The 24531-nt window shown below is 52.9% G+C and overlaps 8 protein-coding genes across 8 annotated transcripts; 5 read left to right on the forward strand and 3 right to left on the reverse strand.

Moving 5' to 3' along the window:
* Nucleotides 1–32: 32 nt before the first annotated feature.
* On the reverse strand, nucleotides 33–3292 carry LY79DRAFT_569006 (fungal-specific transcription factor domain-containing protein). Its single transcript, XM_060559017.1, has 10 exons — nucleotides 2785–3292; nucleotides 2598–2714; nucleotides 2490–2542; nucleotides 2290–2418; nucleotides 1661–2232; nucleotides 1484–1608; nucleotides 1279–1427; nucleotides 1026–1201; nucleotides 776–950; nucleotides 33–722 (listed from the first exon to the last, which is right to left on the reverse strand). The coding sequence occupies exons 1-10, from the start codon at nucleotides 2823–2825 to the stop codon at nucleotides 100–102; spliced, it is 2160 nt and encodes a 719-aa protein (XP_060408906.1). The 5' UTR covers nucleotides 2826–3292; the 3' UTR covers nucleotides 33–99.
* Nucleotides 3293–4495: 1203 nt separating this feature from the next.
* On the forward strand, nucleotides 4496–5464 carry LY79DRAFT_569007 (uncharacterized protein). The gene has a single exon (XM_060559018.1). It carries the CDS (start codon nucleotides 4670–4672, stop codon nucleotides 5150–5152), a length of 483 nt encoding a protein of 160 aa, XP_060408907.1. The 5' UTR covers nucleotides 4496–4669; the 3' UTR covers nucleotides 5153–5464.
* Nucleotides 5465–5586: 122 nt separating this feature from the next.
* Nucleotides 5587–10107, reverse strand: LY79DRAFT_569008 (uncharacterized protein). Its single transcript, XM_060559019.1, has 6 exons — nucleotides 7898–10107; nucleotides 7644–7832; nucleotides 7477–7536; nucleotides 7367–7414; nucleotides 7147–7302; nucleotides 5587–7072 (listed from the first exon to the last, which is right to left on the reverse strand). The coding sequence occupies exons 1-6, from the start codon at nucleotides 9936–9938 to the stop codon at nucleotides 5949–5951; spliced, it is 3618 nt and encodes a 1205-aa protein (XP_060408908.1). The 5' UTR covers nucleotides 9939–10107; the 3' UTR covers nucleotides 5587–5948.
* A 323-nt stretch (nucleotides 10108–10430) lies between these two features.
* Nucleotides 10431–13251, forward strand: LY79DRAFT_662919 (uncharacterized protein). Its single transcript, XM_060562828.1, has 5 exons — nucleotides 10431–11272; nucleotides 11325–11520; nucleotides 11591–11728; nucleotides 11785–11940; nucleotides 12004–13251. The coding sequence occupies exons 1-5, from the start codon at nucleotides 10682–10684 to the stop codon at nucleotides 12864–12866; spliced, it is 1944 nt and encodes a 647-aa protein (XP_060408909.1). The 5' UTR covers nucleotides 10431–10681; the 3' UTR covers nucleotides 12867–13251.
* Nucleotides 13252–13674: 423 nt separating this feature from the next.
* Nucleotides 13675–15816, forward strand: LY79DRAFT_569012 (cytochrome P450). The gene is made up of 3 exons (XM_060559020.1): nucleotides 13675–14180; nucleotides 14238–14273; nucleotides 14343–15816. Exons 1-3 carry the CDS (start codon nucleotides 13853–13855, stop codon nucleotides 15587–15589), a joined length of 1611 nt encoding a protein of 536 aa, XP_060408910.1. The 5' UTR covers nucleotides 13675–13852; the 3' UTR covers nucleotides 15590–15816.
* Nucleotides 15817–16342: 526 nt separating this feature from the next.
* LY79DRAFT_526140 (signal recognition particle protein) lies at nucleotides 16343–18054 on the forward strand (the record flags this gene model as incomplete). The annotated part of the gene is made up of 2 exons (XM_060555810.1): nucleotides 16343–16420; nucleotides 16552–18054. 2 exons carry the CDS (start codon nucleotides 16343–16345, stop codon nucleotides 18052–18054), a joined length of 1581 nt encoding a protein of 526 aa, XP_060408911.1.
* Nucleotides 18055–20459: 2405 nt separating this feature from the next.
* LY79DRAFT_653225 (PAP2 superfamily protein) lies at nucleotides 20460–22268 on the forward strand. The gene is made up of 2 exons (XM_060562592.1): nucleotides 20460–20977; nucleotides 21060–22268. The coding sequence occupies exons 1-2, from the start codon at nucleotides 20774–20776 to the stop codon at nucleotides 22035–22037; spliced, it is 1182 nt and encodes a 393-aa protein (XP_060408912.1). The 5' UTR covers nucleotides 20460–20773; the 3' UTR covers nucleotides 22038–22268.
* A 225-nt stretch (nucleotides 22269–22493) lies between these two features.
* Nucleotides 22494–23726, reverse strand: LY79DRAFT_583807 (metallo-beta-lactamase superfamily protein; the record flags this gene model as incomplete). The annotated part of the gene is made up of 2 exons (XM_060560357.1): nucleotides 22494–23277; nucleotides 23365–23726. The coding sequence occupies 2 exons, from the start codon at nucleotides 23724–23726 to the stop codon at nucleotides 22494–22496; spliced, it is 1146 nt and encodes a 381-aa protein (XP_060408913.1).
* Between the last annotated feature and the right edge of the window lie 805 nt (nucleotides 23727–24531).

Consider the following 24531-nt stretch of genomic DNA (forward strand, 5'->3'; position numbering starts at 1 on the left):
CACTGCCCAGGTGTAATTCGCACGTCATTTGGCTATGGAATTATTTCAATCCAGTGCTGCGGGTACAGTTGCTACGTTAATGTTGTTTATGATTCTGTCTTAGATGCCACTGCTATGAGCCATGCCACCCGGTGCCATCATCTTTTCTAATTCGGCCCAATCGAGCTGATCAACTCCTGTAAGAGGTAGTGTAGGGTCATTAAAACTGTTATAGATACCCTCAGCAGCCTCCAATCCAAAAGCCTGCTCAAGATTCTCGTCCAGATTCAAGCCAAACAACGTATCCGACCCATAAGTATCGGCGCCAGGTCCTCCAAACATCTCACCCTCCCACGATGGCACCGAAGACGTCGGCGTCGGTGTGGCCAGTGGCATTTGGGACGTCGATGGCTGCCCCGACTGTTCCGCCAACACTGACCCGGGAGTGTTCACCATGTGGGGCGCCCCATGCGCTTCCCCGGATTCTCCTCCCATTTGTACGTCATGATCCCTATCGAAGGCTACTACATTGGCCCACACATGAGCCGAGAACTGCCGTACATCCTTGAGGCGCTGCGCTGCTGCATTGTTGCCGGCCTGGGACAAATACTCCATAAAGTCGATGGCTTGAAAAAGTTCTTGTGGCGGTGGTTTTTGGCTATCGTTCTTGTGTGCAAACCCGCGCATGATCAGGACAAAGGAAGCAGCAAAGGCCGCATCTAGGTCGAAGAAGGCGAACGGTGCTGAGTTTCTTGTCAATATTGTTGTCATCAACCATCAGAGAAACACAACTAACCGATTTCCTCTTGCCTCTGCATAGCCATGAGAATTCGAATAATCCTCAAGGCGGATTCGTTGCAGAGTAAGCAGAGCTGAGAGATTGCTGACGATACTGATCCCTGTTTTTCTGTTTTTTGAACCTTGTCCTTCACCTTTTGCAGTAAGATAGGTCTGATGCAAAGAATGATGGCCTTTAGTCAAACCTATGTTAGCATACAAGGTGGCTGAGAGGAGTAATATGCAAGAGGGGAAGGGAGCCAGCTTGCCTGAAACAGCCTCAGATACAGTGATGCACCGGCTCTGGTGACTTCAAATTGCTTGTTGCTGAAGTTTATGGAAAGGTTTGCTGGTATAGATCGACCAGTGTCATGGAGCGACTGGAGAAGGTTACGCATCTTCCGGACGAGGTCGGCTTGCGATAAGGCACCTCTGCTGTACAGTGCTGTAGTCCATCTCAGTGAGCCAACTTAACCACTACAGCGAGCAACGAAAGTTACGATGGAGGCTGAAGCCACTTACAAGACATGATCTCGCCGGTTGCGCGAGCAATTTGTACATTTACGTTGAGCGGCTCAGGAGAGTCGAAGCCCGGCGACGGCCCCGGAAGATCAAAGGAAAGGTGGCGATCATCGACAGAAGCCGGACGTCCAAGCCCTGCGGATATGCGTCTGGCGGAAATAGAGTCAGCTCGTTTATCTTTTGGTTCAGTGGTTAGGTAACGTACTGGTCCAACATATACACCGTCCACCACACTCTCATTCGGTGCGCTCTCTCTGAGGGAAGGCATTTTTGCTCTGAGAATGGCAGGTTACAGCCTAATGTCAGGGCAAGCCGCACAGTTATTCCCACCTGTTCAATTGTCAACGTTCATGGCTGAGAAAGCGGCCAGTGTTACTCTTACGAAGAAATATGCATCGTTTTTCCTGTCGTTCCACTGCAAATATGTGGTTGCCAGGCAGAGAATCTCGAGACCGACAATACCGTATTCGCTGATGCTGTGCAGTGGCGGAAGCCGCCTCATCGCTTCTGCGAACCAGAACGCTCCCGGAGGACCCCGGACCTCGCGGGGATCTTCCTCCATCAACTTACCCATTGCCATTACCAACAAGTACAGAGTGAACCACGGAGTGTCCATTTGCCTGGCGCGCGAGGCCTGGCTCTGGAACAACAACGTCATGTTATCCGTAAACGTTCGCTGGTCTAGGAAGTGCTGTGTCACGCCCATGTATGAATTGAAAAGATCCAAAAGCCGGTTGGACTCGGCCTCCTTGGGAAAAGCCTGGTGAGGAATGCCCTTGATCAACTCATTGGTGGAGGTCCACTCAGGGGTGAAAGGAAGGTCTCTAGAGTCTTCGTGCTCCAAATGTTCCGGGACATCCTTCTCCGGCGAATCTCGATCTTTGCCATTGTTTTCATGGAAAAGACTTCTCAAACGCTGCTCGAAGAGAGGACCTGGCGCGCTTTCTATGGATGCTATTTCATCGGAAATTAGCCTGAGAATGCAACGAGTATGAGGAAAGAATAACCTACCATAACTTGGAGGTGGCACTTCACCGGTCGGTTCAAAAGGCGCAATGCCGGTTGGACTAGAATTTGATACTGCGTTGGACACGCGCCTTGACTGGGGTATGGGGTATGGGCGTGGCTGTTTAGAGAGCTCTATTCAGGTTTAGACTCGAGCGTCATCCCAAATACGCTGCGGAAAAGGGAATTTTCAATCGTTTTCGTACCTTTAATTTGATCTTCGTATCGTGACAATGTTGCTCTCAGCTCCGATACGTAGCTAGTCACTGGGTCAGTAAGGAGGATGGAGAAGTCCGATTTCGGAATCAACCTACGATTCTGAATACCGCTTTCGCCCATCGCCAAACTCGCAGTCCAGATTGTTTCGCGCACAATTCCTACAAGGCTGTTCCCCAGAACACTTCACCTTGCGTCTCCGGCAAGTATTGCATCTGCATACCGCAACGTCGGTCAGTCAGCCCGTCATGTGGCAGAGTGTTATTGCTGGGGGAACAAACTGACGCGTTTGCGGACCGGGCTTTGACCACCGCTTGCGGAGGCATTGCAGCTTCTTCGTCTGCCTCAGACTTGACGTGGCGTTTCCTCTTACGGCTCGAAGATGAAGATGAAGCCTTGATCACATTGAGAGACTGCAAGATTTCGTCTCAGTCAAATTGCAAAGTCTTCATGTGATGCGCGCTGGTGCTAGGTCAATCGAGTGTGGGGACCGATAAGAATGACTCGCCTTAGATGAGGGGTCCGGGGTTGGGGAGCCCCTGTAACTGCTAGTCGACATTATACAGTGTATGAGGGTAGCCCCGATAAGCTAAATATATGCAGTCGTGTGTGCATTAAATGCAACAGCCACGGCTTATGCAGGTCCTGAATCCCTCCGACTCCTGATAAGGTTCCTGAGCCGTCTGTGCTTGGTGTAACCGAAAATCTTGGTGCCGTACCACATCAATCATGAGAAATGACCTCTATAGTAGCTTGTAATGGCGAGTAGATTTTCATTCAATGATGTTTGGAGAAAGAAGTTTGGGTTCCGCAGGCTTTGAGGCAGGATGGCCATCTTATCCATAGACACATGGCTTTCGGCACTCATCCGAGTCGATGGCACAGTTCGAATGGATCCACCTTCGGCTTCAGTCCCCGTGCGAGCCATGACATCATTATCCATGGGATGGTCAAACTATCGTGTTTGTCTTAGCGCTGGTCTCGAAATCAATACGGAGTATCAAGTCCTGAATTGTCAAGTCTTATTTATTTCATGTTATTCAATTTGATGAATCCGAACAATTTCTTCAAGTGACGTAGCCCACACGGTTCTAAGCTCGGTCTGCTTCCGAGACGGAAATGCCTTACCCTCGGCCAACGCCTGAAACTGTCACTTGGGGGACGCAGCAGATACCTTCTCTCATTAAGGCCTGATCGGCAAAACCGATAACAGTCTGATATCAGCTGTACTCCGATAAGAAAATACATAGGGTTAGGGTTAAGGAGAGTTTGATGCAAGGCCAAAGATTAATTTAATAAATGTACTACTAGAGCCCCTGCAACAGCTGTGGCCAGCTGTAGCCTACTGGCACCACTGTTGCCAGCGCCTGCCCACTATTGCTAGCGCCCAGCTGCTAGTGCGCCTACCTACTGTTGCCTACTGTTGCTAGAGATATTGGTCTATTTCTAACACTCAACCTAAGTCTAGAGCCCAGTAATAATTTATATAGGGAAAGTAGGGGATTTAGCAGATCTGCTAATAAGAAAGTCATATTTCCTAGTAGTACATGGCCTACTCTAATATTATTAGAGTTCTGTAATGTAGAACTGAAATCATGATATATACTCCTGTTTTTGGCCTAGTGTAGCACGATTTGAGTTTTTTGGTACTTGTGGCTGGTGCTTGGTCCGTGATATCGGTCCTTATTTGAAGTGTCAAATGATATCGGCGGAGCCGATCAGGCCCTAAATATAAGATGTTATAACTCTTAATTCTGCAATAGTATTTGTTTTCGTTCTTTACAGGACACGTTGCTAGCACTCTTTTGAACACAGGGCTTAGGTTAAAAGCATCGTAGACATGTTGGGAAACGCTAGATATGCAGCGATAGCGTTTAGATTGTCAATAGATATGGCGACTGTGGCTTGACCCTAAACTTCACATTAGTGGTGGCGGTAGCGATGCATGCAAATCATAGTCAGAGACTGACAGGCGGCAGAAAGGCAAAACCACTGCCCAATACAATCCGCTAACGCTGACGTGGGATAATCTTGGAGGATCAACACTGCTTGGCACATTCTATGCTGTCAGCCATAAGCAAATCCCGTAATCTTCAATGACTATAAATCTCTTGTTGGTTCCAACACCACGTTCAAAATCCTGTCCTCGTCAGCCAACACCATCGTTAACATGCCTTCCACTCCATCGTCTGCAGAACTCCGAAAGACAATCGAGCTAACGACGAGGTCTTTCCTCGCAGCATACACAGACGCCAACGAACAAAATGACCCCTCGCTCATTAATCGTGACGTGACGGCCGACTGTACCCGTCATATGCTACCGAGTACTATGGTCAAGGCCTTTGGCCTTCCGGCGGGTATCAGCATCCCCAATGAAGCGTACATCCAGAATATCGCCCGGAATATTCGAGTTTACTCTGTGCAAGACTCCGTCATTTCAGATCTGGTCATCGACATCGAGACTCGCAAGGCCGCATTTACATCGAAATCGAATGTTGTGTATAAGACAGGCTGGGAGTCTCACCCGATCGAGTTCAGTTGGCTTTTGGATTTCAATGAAGATGGCTCAAAAGTGAAAAAGGTCACTGAGTTCTGCGATAAAGATACAGTTCTCCTTTTGCATGGCCGAGTTGAGGCGGGACAGCCCAAGTAAAAGGGGGGGTTCTTTCGAGTAAATCAGGACCTGGATCGTTGACATCGTAGTCGTCTTGGGAGATTATAGATGTGCAGGAATTGATGTTGAAACTCGGATCTCCCTGTACGGAGTGCAAAACGTCACGTCCAAGCCTTGACTCTATTTGTATACCAGTAAAGACCATCTCTTCATCCATGTTATAATTAACACCTCTACCGCATCCCGATGCTCTCTAGGCATAGGAAGATGTGCCGGGAGCACATCTCACAAGGTAGAGTCCCGCTTTGCAGGATAGTTAATTCCAAACTCCTAGTTATTGAGGTTACCTACGTTCTCTGGTTCGTATCCAACTGGTGACATCACAAGGGTGGTGACTTAGGCCAAGGTGATGACGAATATTAAGGGCAAATAATAGTCTATTCTGTTACGCATGAAGAGCAAAAGAAAGCTATCCGGAATTGCCTTGTTGAAAGTTGAGATAACCAGGCAGTGGTTGGCCATATCTTATAATATAACCTCCGTTATCAAGGATAGATGGCGACGCCCTGCATCGGAACAACAGCAAATTACTACATTACTAGATCATCAGTATTTCGACAGCAATAATAGGGACCAATAAACCAGACAGTATTCCTCTATGCGGTCCGCATTTATGAGGATGTACACCAAAATATCATACCAATCAACTTGCTTGGCCCTGGGTTATGTGAGGCAGGTATCATGTGGCCCTTGATATTGCTGTCCAAATACTAATGACCTAGTAGTACTGTAGTCACGGCCCTATCTTTATTTACTCCTCCTCCGTTAAGGTGCTTCAACTTTTTGGTCCCTCCTGACTTCGCTGATAGATGGGACGGGGCACATTGGCGCTTGCATCTTGAGGCAATCCAGTGTTATCTTGTGAACCACCCTCTTGACCCGTGTTTCCACGATACAAGTACTGCAATTGATGGGGCTGAGAAAATTGATGACCAAAGGAAGAGCCACCGGGGCTAAGATCAGGACGTAGGAGAGCTTCTCCACTGTAACCTGGCTGCGGCCCTGATTGGGGTGACTCGTATGGCTGGCTCGGTTGCCGTGCTTGTTGGTACTGAATGTCCATTGGGGCATGTTGGCTAATCTTCGACTGCGCAAACGAAGCGGGACTTTCGTAACCCCCAGAATTTCCAACGGAGTCTCTGGACAACTGGTGGTGGCTCACCCGAGGAGTATATGGCTCCGAACCTTGTTGCCGTTCAAAGTTTGCAATCGGAGTTATTGGGCGGTCACGGTAGTTCTGATACGTATTCTGTTGCGAGCCCATGGCAGATTGCGATATTTCCGATGAGTTCCTGTTCCTGTAGAAATGTTGCTGAAACCCATGATGCCCTGTAAAAGACCTCGACTCCTCTCGCTGCGAGAAAAGACTCGGTCTCGTCTCGAAGGCTGTGTCATTCCTCGCCCGGAGTTTGAGGTCAATGGCTCTGCGGTCGCCCTGGGCGCCTTGGATGTCACCAAGGTACTTTCCGAAGTCGAGGTAGGCCCTCTGGACCGTCCTGAAGTACTTCAGTTGCAGCCTGACAACCGCATTTCTGTCAATCTCGCTATTGACATCGAGAATACCACCTTGTGCGTCGAACTCGGCGAGCGCGAGGGCCGTTTGGCACGCATTGCGGATCTGCCGGCCGTTCCATCGGTTATATCTGTGCTCGTGGAAGTGATGCAGGGCGAAATCCTCGATGGAAGACGGATCAATGATGATTGTCCGCCCTTGTTTCTGGAAACGCTGCTCGATAAGATCTAGGTTTAGCCGGAAGACCTTGAGCGTCTTTTGCTCATCGAGTTCCGGGTAGTACAGGCTCATATGTATTCTCGAGGCGAAGGCTTCATCAAAGTCGCCGATGCGATTTGTCGTCAGAAATAAGATGCCGGCATAGTATTCCAGAACGCGAAGAAAGACTGTATGGATGCTGTCAAACAAACGTGTCTTCAAGAGAGGCGACTGCAGAAGATTAACGATGAGTGAGACATACCAGCGACCAAACCATTACGGTTGAAGTCCATGCGCTCGCGCGCTGACAGAAACACATCCGCTTCGTCCAGGAGCAAAATACATCCCCATCTACTCGCCAAGGCAAAGTTCTTCTCAAGTTCAACTTCAACCTCTTTTGCAGTAGTACCAAGGTCTCCTGAAAGAATAGAACAAACGTCACGAGTCAGTTTGAAATCTTTGTGGTTGAAAGGTTACCCTACCGCATGTGATCTGGAATAATGGCTTCTGGAAAAGCTCCGCAATCCCCTCTGTTTATCAAATGTCAGTCACACAAATACAATGAAGCATTTGAAGACCCAGAACAGCGTACCGGCGGTAGTAGTTTTACCGACACCGGGGGCTCCGTGGAGAAGCAAAATAAGTCCTTTGCCTAAAGATTAAAGCAATCACATCAGCTGGGGACCTTGGAGCAAAGTAACGAGGAGCCGAAATTAAGGAAGGGTTTTCCGTCATTCTCTTTCAGGGTGAACTCCATACCTTTTCCTTGAATCAAATCAGTTTGCTCGTCGCTCGCAAAATGGGATTTTCGGTGGCGGAAGTGTTGCATGACTAAAGACTTGACCATATCCCTGTGCCCATCGGGTAGTTCCAATTTCTCAAATGCATTGATCGTCAAATTCCTCGAATTGGAATTCTCATAATGCAAAAACGTTAGATCAAGTTGAGCTAGATGTACATAGTCAGTGCATTGTCTGAATTTCCACGAAGGAAGCACAGAGTGGAACGCTCACCCCATTTACGACTTCGCAAAACGAATCCGAAGACACGGTATGTCATGACAAGAAACTCGGTCTCTGTTAATTCACTTAAAGAATCGAGAGTATCCTCGAGAGACCTAGGTGACAAGATAAGGGAAGGTGGTCGAAGAGAAGTGCCGGGTATCAACGTCTTAACATAGTCCTGGGTCATCCTAAAATCGGTAGGAAGCCCGTCGTGTACGGCCTGGCGAAAGCAACAGACAGCCATGCACCTATCCTCCCTCGTGGCTTCCGATGCTGTGCTGACGGGTGCTATCTTTGGCTCCCAAGCCTTCCTACGGCCCTCATCGGCTAGTGCCTCGTTGAAATCGATGACGACCTGACTGTCAATCTCATCTCTCTTGTCCATCGTGACTCCCATGTAGTACATGGCCTTGGACTTGGCCACTTTCAACAGCATTCGGCCTCTCTTCGCGATGTTGTCCCTCGCCTGGGTATCTCTGGCATATCGAAGAGGATAGACTGGGAGCGACGTGATCTGCTTGAGCTCACCAAACGGGGAGATTTTGAATTTCTTCACGATAGGACCAAAGAATTTCCCGTCGAAGTCAATGTAGACACAGTTGAGTGTAAACGGATTATCGTCCTCATCGTCCTCGCCGTCAGAGTCGGAGTCGGAGTCTGAATCATCTTTTACGGGGCGCCGGTTCCATCTCTCCCAAGGTTCCTCAACTTTGTGACGCGGAATTTGAACCCGCAACACAACAAACACCTGTTTCTGCTCCTGACTTATGACCTCATCCCCAGGCTTAAAAAGGTACCACAGGTCGTGGAAATGTATGCGGGTGCATTGCATGCTATTGATGTATTCCCGCTTCGGCTCCAACTCCGCGTCCATGAACTGGACAAGGCACCGCAAATGCAATAGTGCTGTGATGGACGATGATAACGCCATTCTGTCGGAATCTTCAGCCCCATCCCCAGCTTTTCTGGCATTTTCATCGTAATCTTCATGACTGATGCTTTGATTGTTGAGTGTGGTGCCGTGGTCACTTCCATCTTTCTCCCGCATGTGGTCTTTTGCACTTTTGGGCGGTAGGTTCTCCGTTGTTTTTGCTACACTATCATCCGTGGAATCTGGCTCGGTTCCTTTCCCGTCGTAGTTTTCGAACTGTTTCTCGAGATTAGCGAGACAGTCCCGCAGTTGGCTCTGACAATATATCAGCGGCTGGTATGGCCGTAGGAAAACGAGCGAGCCGTCCTCAGCCACTTTCCATTTGCGGCCCTTCGTGGTTTGTGTAAAGACATCGACCAAGACGTCCGACTTGATCTTGATTCGCTCGGGCAAGGGTTGCTCAATCAAGGATTCCCATCTCGGTGAAACCCTTTCGTTATGGTGTAGTGGAAGCTGGTTCTGCGGTTTGTCTCCTCTCGAAGTGAGGCCCAGCTGGAGGATTGTTTGAGGCTCCGGTTCGCTGGAGATGACTTCGATGGGCGCCATGACCGATTCTTTCATGTCTACCTTTCCGTAGGCAAAAACGTCCCAGTCGACTTGCACCACCTTGGCCGGCTCTTCTTTCAAAAATGCCTCGGTGCTAATTTGCTTCATAACCTCTGAATCGGGGACTCGGGCGCTTCTTGCTTTTCTTACCGACTCTTCCATCTCCTTTTGGTTTTGCTCGAAGCGGCTGAGTCTCTGGTGCGTATAGCGAACACGTCGCAAGAAGTACATCACGTCGTGATAAAAATCCAAGTGTCCCTTATAATCAAAAGGCCCTAGCACCGGTCCTCCCGTGACAGGATTCATATTGCTGGAGTTTGCCAATTCTGTTCCCTCCATTGTTGATTCATTTATCATATCCACCAGACCCAGCTTTGCTTCCAAAGCACGAACTCTTTCCTGAAAGACTTTCATCTCAGTGGGTACGAGCTTTTCCTCATCTTGGCCTGTGGTAGGCCTTAGAGGGACAGGTTCATCTGAATCTGAGAGCTGTTGGTGAGAGTCTTCTTGATTTCCGAGGTTGATCATGGTGCCACCTGCTGCCGCAGGTTTGCTGGATCCGTCTTCGTCCATGACTTCAATTGAAGTCAAGGTACAGCTGATTTGGGTTTCCGGAAGCGAGCTTACTGGCAAAACCCGAGTTTAACTGATTGAAATATGAATCGCTGACTACGTGGGATTGCCAGGCACAATGGCGATCGAAGAGAAACTATCAGCAGAATTTAATGAGATTTGAAGAACAATGGAATTCATGATACCGGTTTTTTCAGAGTATATACAGCCCTTCTTAATACCTCGTTTAGAAGAGGGGTGACTGCGCCCCGTTCCCAAAACAGTATTAATGTGGCCAATAAGCATGTCATTTCTAAAGTGATGAAAGCACACTTTACTGTTATAGGTATAGTATTAGACGTCCTTATGTGTGCATATGCATGTGTGGGTAGTAATCTGCCACGCCTGATCTTACCACACCAGACCGGGATGAGCAGAAAAAGGCAGAAATCACAAAGCTCAGCCAACGGTAAGTTTCTGTTACATGTACCCCTTTGCCTATCTATCTGAGTATGGGTGTGAATATACTACAGCCTGATCTTACCACACCAGAACCTTTCTAACATACCTACATAATCATGCATTCAGGTGTGATTTGAAATATAGCACAGCCTGATCCTACCACACCAGCCCAGGTTGAGCAGTAAAAAGCAGAGAATTCATATCATTCAAAGAAGAAGTTCCTGGGGACAACTGAAGAGGCCCATACATTGCAAACTATTAAGTGCTTTCTGTTCTCTGCCTTATTATTGACGTTTGATAATATGGATGAAGAAAATCTCACGCAAACTGCCACGCCTCAGCCATCCTTCGAACTGCACTCTCCTGCGGTGGACTTTATCGAGAACAGATTGCACCAATATCATCCTGCATTTGACGCTCGCCATGTCCGATTCAGCCCATCACAGGGACAATATGTACCCCGAAGGCCGCTCCCTTCCGATCTATCATTGCCTCAAAACATTATGACAGCAACAATGGCGGCGTCCGACCTTCTTTCTCTTCCCCAGCAGTCGCAAAGACCAGCACCCAGCGCTGTCAACGATATGCTGTTCTGGCATGAAATATTCCCAAAGGCAATGGAGATGCTAAAATTGGACACTTCTTCCTGCGAGATCAAAGACCCAGCGTGGAAAATCCGGCATCTTTCAACATGGGCTGATGTCCAGGCGATACTAGCTCGGGCGCAGCAGCAATACGACTTCTATTCTGGTCCACAGCAAGTCGGCAGGTTCAGAAGGAAGATGCGAAGCGTCTTAGACGACAACACTGCGAAGTTGCAGCAGGTTGCTAGACTTGTACCAGAAGTTGACATCGCCAAGCCAGTCGTCGGCGCCATCAAAGTCGTGCTAGATGTAAGTTTACTGTCTTACCATGACGCTCTCCGCGCGCTAATGGGTTTCCAAGGCCTATCGTCAAGTATCAGAAGTCAGAGAGGAAGTTGCAACAAGCTTCGATGAGTTACCAGAAGCATTCGAGAATATAGAATTTTACCTTCAGACGTATCATGGGGACGACAACATTGCTTCGGCGTCATGTCATCTGATTTGCGCTATTTTGGACGCTGTTGAACACGCTATTGTGTTTTATACCAGTCACCAGGGTAAGTTAAATCAGGATTTAGCTATGGTTTGAAAATAACCCCCAGACATTACTGACTGCGTGTATTACAGCGAAACGAGCGGGTATGGCTATTCTCTCGGGACCAGAGTACCAAAAGAATCTTGTTCAAAGTCTCCAAAAAATCAAAAGCCGCTGCAACTCTTTGGAAAGTCAAGCAAGCAAGTCATTGGCTTATCGTGTTGCCAGCGGTACGTCAAGCATTACATTGGTACTGGAAACGGTGTGGCTAATGAAATGTCTGCAGACAATTCTAGGATGATGGAGCAACAGGCGCTCATGCAGCACGTCCTCGGATCTATCCACAAAGGCGTGCAAATACACAATATGGAAATGAATTTGGGCATGTCTTTCTTTGCAGCATTGTTCAACGAGGTATATCCACTTTTGAACGGACAAGAAAGTATGGCCGTGCCTGCATATTTTGCCTAAGAACTCGGAATATGCATACTGACCAGACATGCAGGAGCTAGAAGATCTCCCTCGCCAATGGGGATAGGTCCGTTTTCATTGCCTCAGCTTATCAAAGAAGAGATTTTCTGGTCGCCCCAAGACATATGGGCCTGTTTATGCATCCCTGCCATAGACGAGGAAGATCTTCGCTATGTAACAGAAAACGCAGAGTTGATGCTTCACAGGGATGGGGGTAGGGCGCAACAGCTTCTGGGGGAATCTCCCTTCAGAAAATGGATGTCTGTGAGCAGCTCTGCCAGGTTGCTCGTGCATGGCGATTTTCAGCCGCCCTTCGATATCTCGCCTCTGTCTGTGGTCTGCACCCTTCTGACCCACACGTTCAGAAACTTGGGCAGTAACTTCGTTAGTCTTGTTTTCTTCTGCGGTCGACATCAGATCTGGGACGTACATCGAGGTGGCTCGGCCATAATTCGGTCCCTCATCGATCAGCTGTTGCGCCAGTGTGCGTTTGGTCCAATTCGACCAGAGACAAATATGTCTTTGGAGGACCTCGATCGTGATGACATCAGAGCTCTGTGTGAGGTGTTCATTTCGCTGTTCCGCCAGCTGTCGTCACATATGCAGGTTTTCTGTCTCATCGATGGTATTTGCTTATATGAGGCTGATCAATACTTGGACGGAATGGATATTGTCATCATGAGCTTGATAAGCCTGGTAGAATCGGGAGGTTATGGGATGTGGCCAACTTTTAAACTCCTCATCACAAGCCCCAGTCCCACAGTGGAGGTTAGGAAAGTCTTTGACCCAGAACCAGACACATTACTTTCTATACAAGGACCTTCCCTGGTAAATGGTGGGATGGGACTAGCTGGCCTTCAGGAGCAGTTTAACTTTGGTATTCATCGGACGGAGTAGAGATATTCCAAGATCGATAAGCAAACCAAAGAGAACAGTGAAAACAGGCGATTGTGTCATCATTTTGTAATTTTCATTTCAAAATGACTTTCCTCTGGGTGGGATTCCCTGCAGTTGAATTCATCCCAATTACCCCGCCATTAGGAGGCGAATACGGAGCCGGTGGGGACCGGGCTGGAGTCCTGCGACGCCGGCGCCGTGTGGCTGACGGCCGCTATGGCAGTGACAATGGCGAAAACAATGTTAAAACACATCCTGTCGGTTAGACGAAATGAAAATGTTCTCAAATGTTGCTGCTTGTGAGAAAAGATTCAGTCGTGTTGTATAGACAAAAGGAGATTTTGTGAGTAAAAAGATGCAGTGAGGCAGGAGAAGATAAGTTTAGTGATGGACAGGGAGAAGAGGTTCTGGACATGTCGGTGAACCGCCGCGTTTATATCACATCTGGATTGTGGCCGAGGGATTACCCCCGATCTGTTGCACTGATAGGTTCATAACGCGACACTAGCAAAGAACTCTACAACGACGAAACGCCGGGATCTATCTCTAATCCAGCGCCTGGGAAATAAATTGACAACATTTTAGCAGCACAGCACTCACTTTCTCCTAAACGTTCCGCGGGCCACTGTAGCGTGCCTCCAATGTACACGCACCAAGGGAACACCAGCAAACCATACCCAAACGCCAATTGGCTCGCGCCCCTACCCGATTCCCCGTTCGGGCCTGGTGGGGCCGGTCCGAAGGGCGATGAGGCGTGCGCGCCGCAGCAAAGCCGCCCGCAACCAAAATTTTCCCACAGCGAGCGCAGGCGAAAGCCCCAACCGCCACATCATGCACCGCACTCACTCACTCACTCATTCACTCATGTCGCTCTCGCCTCTCACTGAGTCACTCACTTGCTCCTTCACTCATAACCGTGCAAACTCACCATATCGAACCCCACCCCCACGCTCTCGCGCGCTTCCGCCCGTGGCGCCGGCGTGGCGATGTCTTCTCCGGCGCTCGGCGTGCGCAGCATGTCTCTCGGGTTTCACAGCGCAGTGACCCTTATCCGCGACTCGGTGCTGCTCACGTCCATGTTCCTGCTCCTTGTCACGTTCGTCATCATCGGGTACCGTCTGCTCCTCCACCCCCTCGCTCGCGTCCCCGGGCCCAGGTTGGCGGCCATTTCCAATGTCTGGTACGCTTGGCAAGTTCGCAACGGGCGGATGCTGAAGTTGGGTAAGACGCTGCACAAGCGCTACGGTCCGGCTGTGCGCGTTGGGCCGAACGAGGTCTGGTTCGATTCTGCAGATGCTTTCAAACACATTTACCGTATGCTCATCGTCAAAACTTACTTCACGGTTGAAACGATCACTAACTCTCACCCAGGTGCTGGCAGTGGCTACGAAAAATCCGACTTTTACCGTACGTACGTCCTCTGCCAAGGCCTTTCCGAACATATTACATGACACCACACTTACCGCCATCACACAGTATCTACTGCGCTGCAGAGGCCGGACATCACTTACACCCCTCTGCCGACATTTACATCCCCCGATACCCTCGACTTGCTCTCCGAGCGCGACACGCAGAGGTACCGCCTCCAACGTCGACTAATAGGACCCCTCTACCAAACTGCACATCTGAAGCGCCACGAACTAGCGCTCGATGCCGTGCTGGAAAGGGTCGTCGCCACCCTCCGCTCACTAGACGGCGCCGAGGTCGACCTGAAGGAGTGGATGCACATCATCGCGGTTGAGTCCCTCTCGGCTGTCGTTCTCTCCTGGTCGCCCAACTACCTCCGTGACAGGACGGACCACGCATCCAGCAGCCACGGCTACATGGGCTGGCGCCGTAAGTCCGTCTTTGGGCTCTTTCCCTTAGCCGTCCGGGCGGAGCTGCTCTCCAAGGCGCTCGGGCGCGCGTTTGCCAACATCTGGCTCGTGACGTACAGGACGCCCCGGAACTTTAGGCCCTTCTTCACGGGCGTTTACAGGCAGGTCTCGCGGCGTGTGACGGCCGCCCTCGCGGGTAAGCCGGTCCCGAAGAACGACCGCAAGGACGACTTCCTCGCAGACCTGATCCGGCTGCATAAGGACAAGCCGGAGTTCTCCGAGGCATACCTGCGCCGCATGGCCATCACCAACTTCGGCGCCGGTCACGAGACCATGTGCTCAGCGCTGACGTCCATCATGGCCATGATCGGGTCCCACCCAGGTGTGCAGCGGAGAGCGACCGGGGAGGTGCGCTCCGCGGCCGTGGATCCCAAGGTCTACGACCACGCCGTGCGTCTGGTCTACACCCAGGCAGCCATCAAGGAGGCTCAACGGCTTTACCCCGTCCTCGGGATGGCGCTGCCCCGCACGGTGCCCCCCGAAGGCCTCGCCGTCCACGGGCAGACGTTCCCGCCGGGGACGACCGTCGGGTGCAACCCCGTGTCTCTGCACAGGAACACGGCCATCTTTGGGGACGACGCGGAAGAGTACAACCCGGACCGCTGGCTGGACGCGGAAAGAGACGTCAGGTCCATGGAGCGTTTCAACCTCACCTGGGGCGGCGGCGGGAGGATGTGTCCCGGGCGACACCTCGCCGAGCTGGTGGTGTACAAGACCATCCCTGCTCTGCTGGAGCACTTTGACGTGGAGGTTGTCATGCCCCCTGAAGAGGAGATACAGTACTACTTCATCGCGATGCTTACGGGCGTGAGAGCCCGGTTCGTGGCGAAAAGCAAGAAGGAATGATACCAATGGGTCAAGGTTGATGTGCTTTATGAGGTGATTGATGCGGATGTTCTACCATTAGGCCCCGAGGCATGAGCTGATACGGCAATGAGAGATGGGTCGAGAGCACCTTGAAGAACTGCACTTTTTAGCACGAGAAACGAGAAAAATCAACAAAGAGTTATTAAGGCATTGATAGAGTAGACATGTTCGACGTTACCAAGACATAGAACAAGCGTAATCACCCCAAGTAGCATAGCAATCTTTTCGGGAACCTCGAGGAGGTGGCGGAGGTCATGACTTTCCTACTCAACGTTCCAGATAGGTGGTTCGAAGTATCGACCGGTTTCGTGGGGTATTCACGACTGTGGAAATGCTTGAATATTCGAACAGCCTTTAGGTATGCGCATGGTGCCGTTGAATGCATGGCATCATCAGAACCACATGGCAAAAGGTCAGAAAGCCGAAGTAGCGTTGATATTCTCACAGTGCTCATTGTACAGTGTAAGAGATGCTGCAACAGTATACAAAGTACCTGGCGTTTCCTGGAGAAACGGTGCATCCGACGTCCCGCGAACCGCAACCCCCCCCCCCCCACACTTCAGACTCGCCAGTCAGAGGCATGGATTCCGAGTGTCTGGTGGCGCCGGCGTAGCGCAGCGTAGCAATCCACATCCCACCTCCAAATTCCCATTTGCAACACGTCGCCAGCCTCGGACGCATCGCATCACCAAAAGAACCCAAAGTCGGCTCGACAGCCGCAAACCGCACGTCATGGTTCTCCAAGATCTCGGTCGCCGCATCAACACGGCCGTCTCGAATCTCACCAGAGAGCCCAATCTCGACGAAAAGGTGCGTCCGCCGCCCTCTCCGTGTCCCCCCCCTTCCTCACCCCGCAGAACCCCCTTGGTCGCATCGCCACCGGTTGGCAGAGACAAGCACAGTTATGCTAACGGACGGCTCTCTCCCGCCCCGCGTTACAGGCTTTCGATGGCATGCTCAAGGAGATCTGCGCCGCCCTGCTCGAAGCAGACGTCAACGTGCGCCTCGTCGGCCAACTGCGAAAGTCCATCAAGAGCACCGTCAACTTCAAGGAACTCCCGCCCGCCGTCAACAAGAAGCGCCTGATCCAGAAGGCCGTTTTCGATGAGCTCGTCAAGCTTGTCGATCCCCACGCCGAGCCCTTCAAGCCCAAGAAGGGCAAGTCCAACATCATCATGTTCGTCGGCCTGCAGGGTGCCGGCAAGACGACGACGTGTACGAAGCTCGCACGACACTACCAGGCCCGCGGCTTCAAGGCCTGTCTCGTGTGCGCCGATACCTTCCGTGCCGGTGCCTTTGACCAGCTGAAGCAGAACGCCACCAAGGCCAAGATTCCCTACTACGGCTCATTGACCGAGACGGATCCCGCCGTCGTCGCCAAGGAGGGTGTAGACAAGTTCAAGAAGGAAAAGTTCGAGATCATCATCGTCGACACTTCGGGCAGGCACAGGCAAGAGGAGGCACTGTTCCAGGAGATGGTGGACATTCAGACGGCGATCCGCCCCGACGAGACCATCATGGTGCTCGACGCGTCCATCGGTCAGCAGGCCGAGTCGCAGGCCAAGGCCTTCAAGGAGGCGGCCGACTTTGGTGCCATCATCATCACCAAGACGGACGGCCACGCCTCGGGCGGTGGCGCCATCTCCGCCGTCGCCGCAACACATACGCCCATTGTCTTCATCGGCACGGGCGAGCACATGCTCGACTTTGAGCGCTTCGCGCCGCAGCAGTTCGTCTCCAAGCTGCTCGGCATGGGCGACATGGCCGGCCTCGTTGAGCACGTCCAGAGCCTGAAGCTGGACCAGAAAGACACGATAAAGCACATCACTGAAGGCATCTTCACGGTTCGCGACCTGCGGGACCAGCTCTCCAACATCATGAAGATGGGCCCGCTGTCCAAGATGGCGGGTATGATCCCGGGCATGAGCGGCATGATGCAAGGGATGGACGACGAGGAGGGCAGCGCGAAGCTCAAGCGTATGATCTACATCTGCGACTCAATGACGGACAAGGAGCTCGACTCGGACGGCAAGATTTTCATCGAGCAGCCGACACGGATGACGAGGGTGGCCCACGGGTCGGGCACGTCGGTGCGCGAGGTCGAGGACCTCCTAACGCAGCAGCGCATGATGGCCGGCATGGCCAAGAAGATGGGCGGCAACATGAAGAACATGCAGCGCGCGCAGTCGGCCATGGCCGGCGGGAATAAAGCCCAGCAGCTGGCGGCCATGCAGAAGCGTCTGCAGAGCATGGGCGGTGCCGGGGCCGGCGGTGGCGGCATGCCGGACATGGGCAGCCTCATGAAGATGCTGGGCGGCGGCGGCGGCGGTGGCGGGATGCCCGACATGTCGGCGATGATGCGGCAGATGGGCATGGGCGGCGGTATGCCCGGCATGCCCGGTATGCCAGGCATGCCGGGAGGTGGCCGAGGACGCCGCGGTTAAATTTCACCAACTTCTTTCTTCTCATTTTCCTGTTTTCCATTTCCCCACCTTGCTGTTTTATCCATATCATTGCCGGTGGTGAGAGAGGCGGGAGGGATGACGCCTAAGAAAATATCCATACAAATGATGTTGCATCATTTTAGCGACCGAAAGTTGAGAGACCACAGGGGAGGGAGAGAAAGAGAGATGGAGGGGATACACTACTTGGGTGAAGACATGGTCACATGACGGTGAAATTTGGAGTCGCTAGGGCGCGGGACCACATTCGGAGCCCTCTTTTACTCTCATAGGTTTGGCGTTTAGGAGGTCGAAATGCAGCAAAAAGAAGTCTCTCAACCCTGAACACAATGCTACCCTATGGATTTGGCGTGCCGGGTTCGATGCTAATCGTTCATCCTAGACGGTGGCCGGCCTCGCGAACCTGCCCCTCCACGGCTGTCGGGACGAGTGATGGAAGACGCACGCCTGGAGTCGCGAGGCCGCGCGGAATGTGGCGGAGAGGAGCCGTCCGTCGCGATTGACGTACCCGGCTTGTTCTTCACTCGGTTCTCCCTCGTCCTTCGTTATGTTCTGCCTAGGCCGGAGAAGGTCCGACTCGGGCGTGTCGATCGTTCGCAACGGGGGCCAAGACCGCAGGCGAGCAGGCTGAGATGCCGCCTCAGCCAGGCGAGAGCCTTGGCGCGACGGGCGAGGATTCATTGATTCTCGGAATGATGGTGATTGGCAGTGATCCGATCTGCTGGGCCGCGTGATGTGGTGTGTGTGGCATGGGGAGGAAACAAACTTCGGCGCGGGATGACGTCGGCCAGGCCCCGCTGTGTCGTCCTATGCTGGCCTTTGGAATTTGGAAGTCTTGGTTTTTTTTTTTTTTTTTTTTTCAACTTTTGTCTTTTCGCGCCGTGTATTGGCTTGACGCTGGTCTGGACGCCGCCGTGTTGCGATACGAGAGCGTCGTTTTCTTCTTGCGTGCAGCTAGGTATAGAGCTCTCCATCTCGGGTCATTTTACAGATGGCCATGCAGGGATACCTATCTCATTTCTTGTCCGCTTGCGAGTGAGATGGCGCGGTCCTTGCCACACGGGGAAACCAAACCATCGTCAGGCCAGCACCCAAGGCGAAACGGGCTATGTCTTCTCTGTGTCTCTCCGAGATGAAAGTCGTTCAAAATCTCGCTTAAGTGACGCTGCACCTGGTCTTCCGGCGGTCATACACACACACACACACACACGCACACGCACGCACATGGGTAGCGGAGTGATATCACTTACTATCGAAATGGCCCCGAACGTGTTTGATCGCCCAGGCACTTTTGTAGCCTTGGAATTCTTGATGCGCCAGAAATGACATGCTTTTGTGCAGCGTTGCGGTACGCCTCGGAGGCGATTGTCTTGTCCAACGGAATATTGACTTGAACTACGTGGTGCTCTACATCCCAAAGGCCCACCGGCCCAACAGAATAAACTAGGTACACTACATGGCGACATGTCTCGAATGGATGTGTGTCTCCCCCCCCCTCGGACCAGTTCTTAAACTACTGTGTGTACCGTAATTAGGTCCGGACTGCCATGGCGTAAGGCTGCCCGTCGACAAGTCCAGACCTCTCCAGGTTCCTGGCGTTCCGAGGCTCTGATTGGGCGACTCGGCTCTCGAGTGCCGGTGACAGGGGTTCCAGGCGATGGGAACGGACCTGATACCCACGCGTCGGGGGCGGGATGACGTCGGTCTGTCGTTGTATTATTCATTTTCTGCGGGTGGCTGAAGTCGTCTTCGTCGTGTTCACTCGAGTAAGAGAGAGATGGAGAGGAATCAAGTGGTTGTCAACAAACATGGATGCCTTGAATGTCCGCCTTGGCTTTTGTCTTGTTTTGTTTAATCGTCTTTTGTTATTGTTTTTTCGCTTTCTACGGCGCCCGCTTGACAAATCACCGAATCGCCAGCCACAATCTGGGGTTTTAGTGCGGAACAAGACTTGGACTGGTACACACAGATGTCATGGGTATACGATGTACGGATACATCGTACGAATAGGCGACCTTGAACCACCCATGTCTCGTCACCCTCCTCCCGGAGCCAGTCGTCCTGCTCATAGAAACGCCCCTAGCAATGGGGTAAAAAGCCTGAAATGAGCCAGGGGTGGAATGACATACGGCATGTCCACCCTTGCTGCGCAACAGCCTCTTGCTTGCGCGTTCGTGCGCTGTACGGAGTATTGCGTTACGCTACGTATCCACACACACACTCACTCACTCCATTCAACGACCCTTTTTCATCCCAAATCGATGATGGTGCCTCAATTACGGTATTGAACAAATATGACGTCAAGAAAAAAAGAAGAAGAAGAAAAAAAAACGCCTTCCTTTCTACCCCTGCCGCATGTCGTTTTGGGCGCCTGTCCCGGCCCAAGCACCACACTACAATACCTTATTCCTAAGCTTAAATTCGACGCTACCCGTCTCCTCCTTCTCTACTCGCTTCCCTCTCTTGACGTTCAAGTCACCACCAACCAGCCATCCATCCAACATCAAGCTCGCCAAGAAACATCTTGCAGCTCCCGGCGAGGCACAAGCACAGCCATCCCGTCTTGGCGTGGTCTCTTGCGAGTCTTGATCCGACTACATCCGTACTAGCAGCCTTGCACACACATTGGAAAGCAAACAAGCCACCAACGCTTACGCTAAAGCAACTTAACAACAACAACAACAACAACGCCATCATCGCCATGGGTATCTTTGGAAAGCGTCGTGAAAACGCGGCGACCGCCCCTGCCAGCGGCCACGCCAACGGCCACCACGGAGTCGCCAACAACAAGCGCCACACCGCCGAGCCGTACACCATGTCCCGCCGTCCTACCTTTGGCCAGTGGCTCAAGGGAACGTTCATCGACATCATCACCATGATCTGCATGGGCGCCCTCGGTCTCGGTGTAAGTAATTTCTGGAAAAGAAGATTGGGAAAGAAAAACGCCCCATGCGCGACAGCTTCACTAACACAAACACCCACCCCAGATCTACATGGCCCCTCCCGCCCCGAACCGCTCCTTCGCCGTCACTTTCGCCGACGGCGAGGTCGTCTACCCTCAGTTCGCCTACCCCCTGCGTAACGAGATCATCCCCATCTGGCTCGCCGCCTTCCTGGCCTCCGTCATCCCCATCTGCATCATCCTCCTCATGCAGATCCGCATCCGCTCCTTCTGGGACGTCAACAACGCCGTCATCGGCCTGCTCTACTCGCTCATCTGCGCCGCCGTCTTCCAGGTCTTCCTCAAGTTCCTCATCGGCGGCCTGCGCCCCCACTTCCTCGAGGCTTGCCAGCCCGACCTGTCCCGCGTCACCGCCAACCAGGGCGGCATCGCCCGCACCGGCTACAGCGCCGCCGGCTTCCAGTCCCTCTACGTCACCAAGGAGGTCTGCACCGGCGACCAGAAGGAGATCAACGACTCCCTCGAGAGCTTCCCCAGCGGCCACACCACCGCCGCCTTCGCCGGCCTCGGCTACCTCTACCTCTACCTCAACGCGAAGCTCAAGGTTTTCTCCGACTACCACCCGGCCATGTGGAAGCTCATCGTCACCTACATCCCCATCCTCGGCGCCGTCCTCATCGGTGGCGCCCTCACCATCGACGAGTTCCACAACTGGTACGACGTGTTCGCCGGCGCCGCCATCGGCACCGTCTTCGCCTTCTCCGCCTACCGCATGACCTACGCCGCCGTGTGGGACTTCCGCTTCAACCACATCCCCCTGAACCGCGGCCAGCCCTTCTCCTACGGCGCCGGCGCCGAGCTCTACGACGCCGTCTTCACCCGCAAGGCCGGCTGGGGCAACCGCGGCTCCGGTGGCATGATGCACGGCGCCGAGAAGCACCTTGGCCATGGTCAAGGCGCAACCACCGGCATGCATGGTTCCGGTGTCAACGATTATGGTGAGCCTGTTGGCTCTCGCAAGCCCGTCGGCTCCGGGTCGCGTCATCCCGATGCGATGGTCTAAGCCTGTGACCCGCTCCCCCATCATTATCCTCTTTTTTCGACGGATGCTCGTGAAGCACCCCCCATCGAACGTCGATCAGCCGACGAGTTGAAAACGCATGAGCTTTTGCCACATTGGCATTGGAGTGTTTGGAGTTTTGAGACTAACGAGTGACGGCCTTGCTGGGAAGACATACACATAATACCCTACGGCACGAGAGTGCGTAAAATAATCTTTCCGCGCGTTGGTAGGATTAATGAATTATTGTTATCAATACCTTAATCATCCATCAGTGTGATATGAAACTATGTTTTTGTCATTGACTGCTTGTGCCATCCAGCCACCCTGCTGTTCCAGGAAGTTGCTCTAACGAGGTCATCTTCGCTATGGACTCAAACCGGTTTTCCAGTCTGCTTTTGGCGTGTAGTGTCCAAACTTCCCTTTCTCCTACAATAAGTCGTGTCCATCTACCCCCTTTCATGCAGATACACCGGCAACCTCGAGCGGCTTCTCGAAATCCCCCAAGAACAGCCACCTCCCGCTCTCCTTCCATCCCTTCTGCTTCCACTCGTTGGCGCCTTTAGGGAAGTACTCCATGACCCTGTACAGGCTCTCGTCGTGCGCCGCGACGACCAAGACGTCCGGGCTCGCATCGAACCCCTTCACCGCCTCCAGCGTCTCCCGCGCTTCGCGCACGTCCAGCGCCAGCAGCGTGACCCCGTCCGGCGTCTCGGGGATCGTGTGGAACGCGATCCCGTCGGCGTCGCCGCCCGCCGGGCCCAGAACCCTGCTGTAGTGCTTCAGCTCCGCCGCGTTGCCGGCGACGGGGTGGATCGCGTGGAACACGCGCCCCGCGCAGCACAGCCCCCCCGGCAGGCGCACGTCCTCGGGGAGCCGCGCGCCGGCGTGCGGCCGCAGCACGGAGCTGTGGTGGAACGAGTCGCCGGCCAGGTATATGAAGCTGTCCGCCGTCGTGCGCGCCAGGGCGTTGATGTGGCCGACGGCGTGGCCCGGGGCCGAGAGCAGGTAGAAGCTGCCGTCGCCGAAGTAGTCGAAGGCCGCGAGGCCGCCGATCTCGAGGTCGGCGGCGCCGAAGTCGAGCTCGCGGACCTCGCGGCCCTGGAACTCGCGGGCGAGGATCGGGGCGTCCGGCACGGCGGGCCAGCCTGGGAAGTAGGCCTGCTTGACGCCCGGCCCGACGACGAGGGAAGCGGAGGGGGGGAAGAGAGACGGGCGGCCGATGTGGTCCGGGTGAGCGTGGCTGTGTGCGTGTGCGTGTGCGTGTGAGCTTCCGACGGGGCTGTTTCACATACGGACTGATTCAAAGGCGTGGTGGGAAGCACATTACCTCCAGATCAGGGCTTCGATGCTCCCCAGATCAACGCCGTTCTCGGCCAGAATCTCCGAGACGTACTTCTGCGCCGTCATGGTCATATCCATTGCCTTGGCCGCCTCGATGACGGGCGGCGAAAAGTCATTCTCCCAGTCTTTCGGCAGGCCGAGGTCGAACACTATACGCCGCTCGTTCCCCTCCGCATCTGCATGGGTCATCAGGAAGGCGTATCCGACGCCGTGCCATCTCTCGAAGCCCTTGATGGCGGGGCCCATGAAGGGCGCCGTGGGGAGGTCGCCATCGAGGGTCGTGTCGATGACGGAGACGTGGACCGTGGAGGTCGATGCGGGGATGTTCAGAGAGTCTATCGCGGACATTTTGTGATGTTTCTTTCCGTCTGTCGCTTATAAACAGTGGATTCTGTCATTCCTGGGTCAAAATAGCCATGCCGGCAGCGCCGGCTTATATATTATGAGCCGAGGCGGCTTAGTGACGTTCTCCGCCCCGACCGACTTTCTACTTCTGGAACATTGTGCATGGCTGTTTCTGGAGCTAACTATGGTACAGTTGCAAGTCCGTCCCTCTTAAGGTTGCACAGGCACGCTATAAAACAGTAACACGGCCGTAACAGCCAAAGTATAAGTGCTACGCCCAACACTCACCACGAAAGACTTTGGAGCTAACATGTTGCAGCATGCCGCAGTGATGGGTACGGGTATGCAGCTTTCGGCGAGACTCGGACACTCGGGTGGCGGAGCATGCGGGCTGACCAAGATAACAGGCCGCGGATAAGCCGGGGATGGCTCGGATTTCCTGGTGCCAAGGCTTTGGTCCGGACGACAAAGCCGGACACTCCCCAAAGTTACCCGCAACAAACATGTTGATGGGCTTTCCGATGTCAGCTGCCACGGCTTCAGCCGTGGCCTCCACGTTATAGATATAAGTGTGGACGCCTTAGCCATTCAGTCATCCAAGACGAACATATCCATGAAGCATGACCCAAAACGGTAGCGTCCTGCATGAACGGTTCTCTTGGTCCAGAAGCCTAACATCGGAAAGGGAACCAACGATACTAGGCTAGCCAGTGGTTAGTAGGCCCTCTATGGCTTATCATGTCGCGCTCTGCGCTGCGATAAACCATGGGGCAGTCTCAGCTCTCGGCCCAACGATCTCTCCACAACA

The sequence above is a fragment of the Colletotrichum navitas genome, assembly GCF_030913465.1.
Source record: "Colletotrichum navitas strain CBS 125086 chromosome Unknown LY79scaffold_96, whole genome shotgun sequence".
Classification (NCBI taxonomy): domain Eukaryota; kingdom Fungi; phylum Ascomycota; class Sordariomycetes; order Glomerellales; family Glomerellaceae; genus Colletotrichum; species Colletotrichum navitas.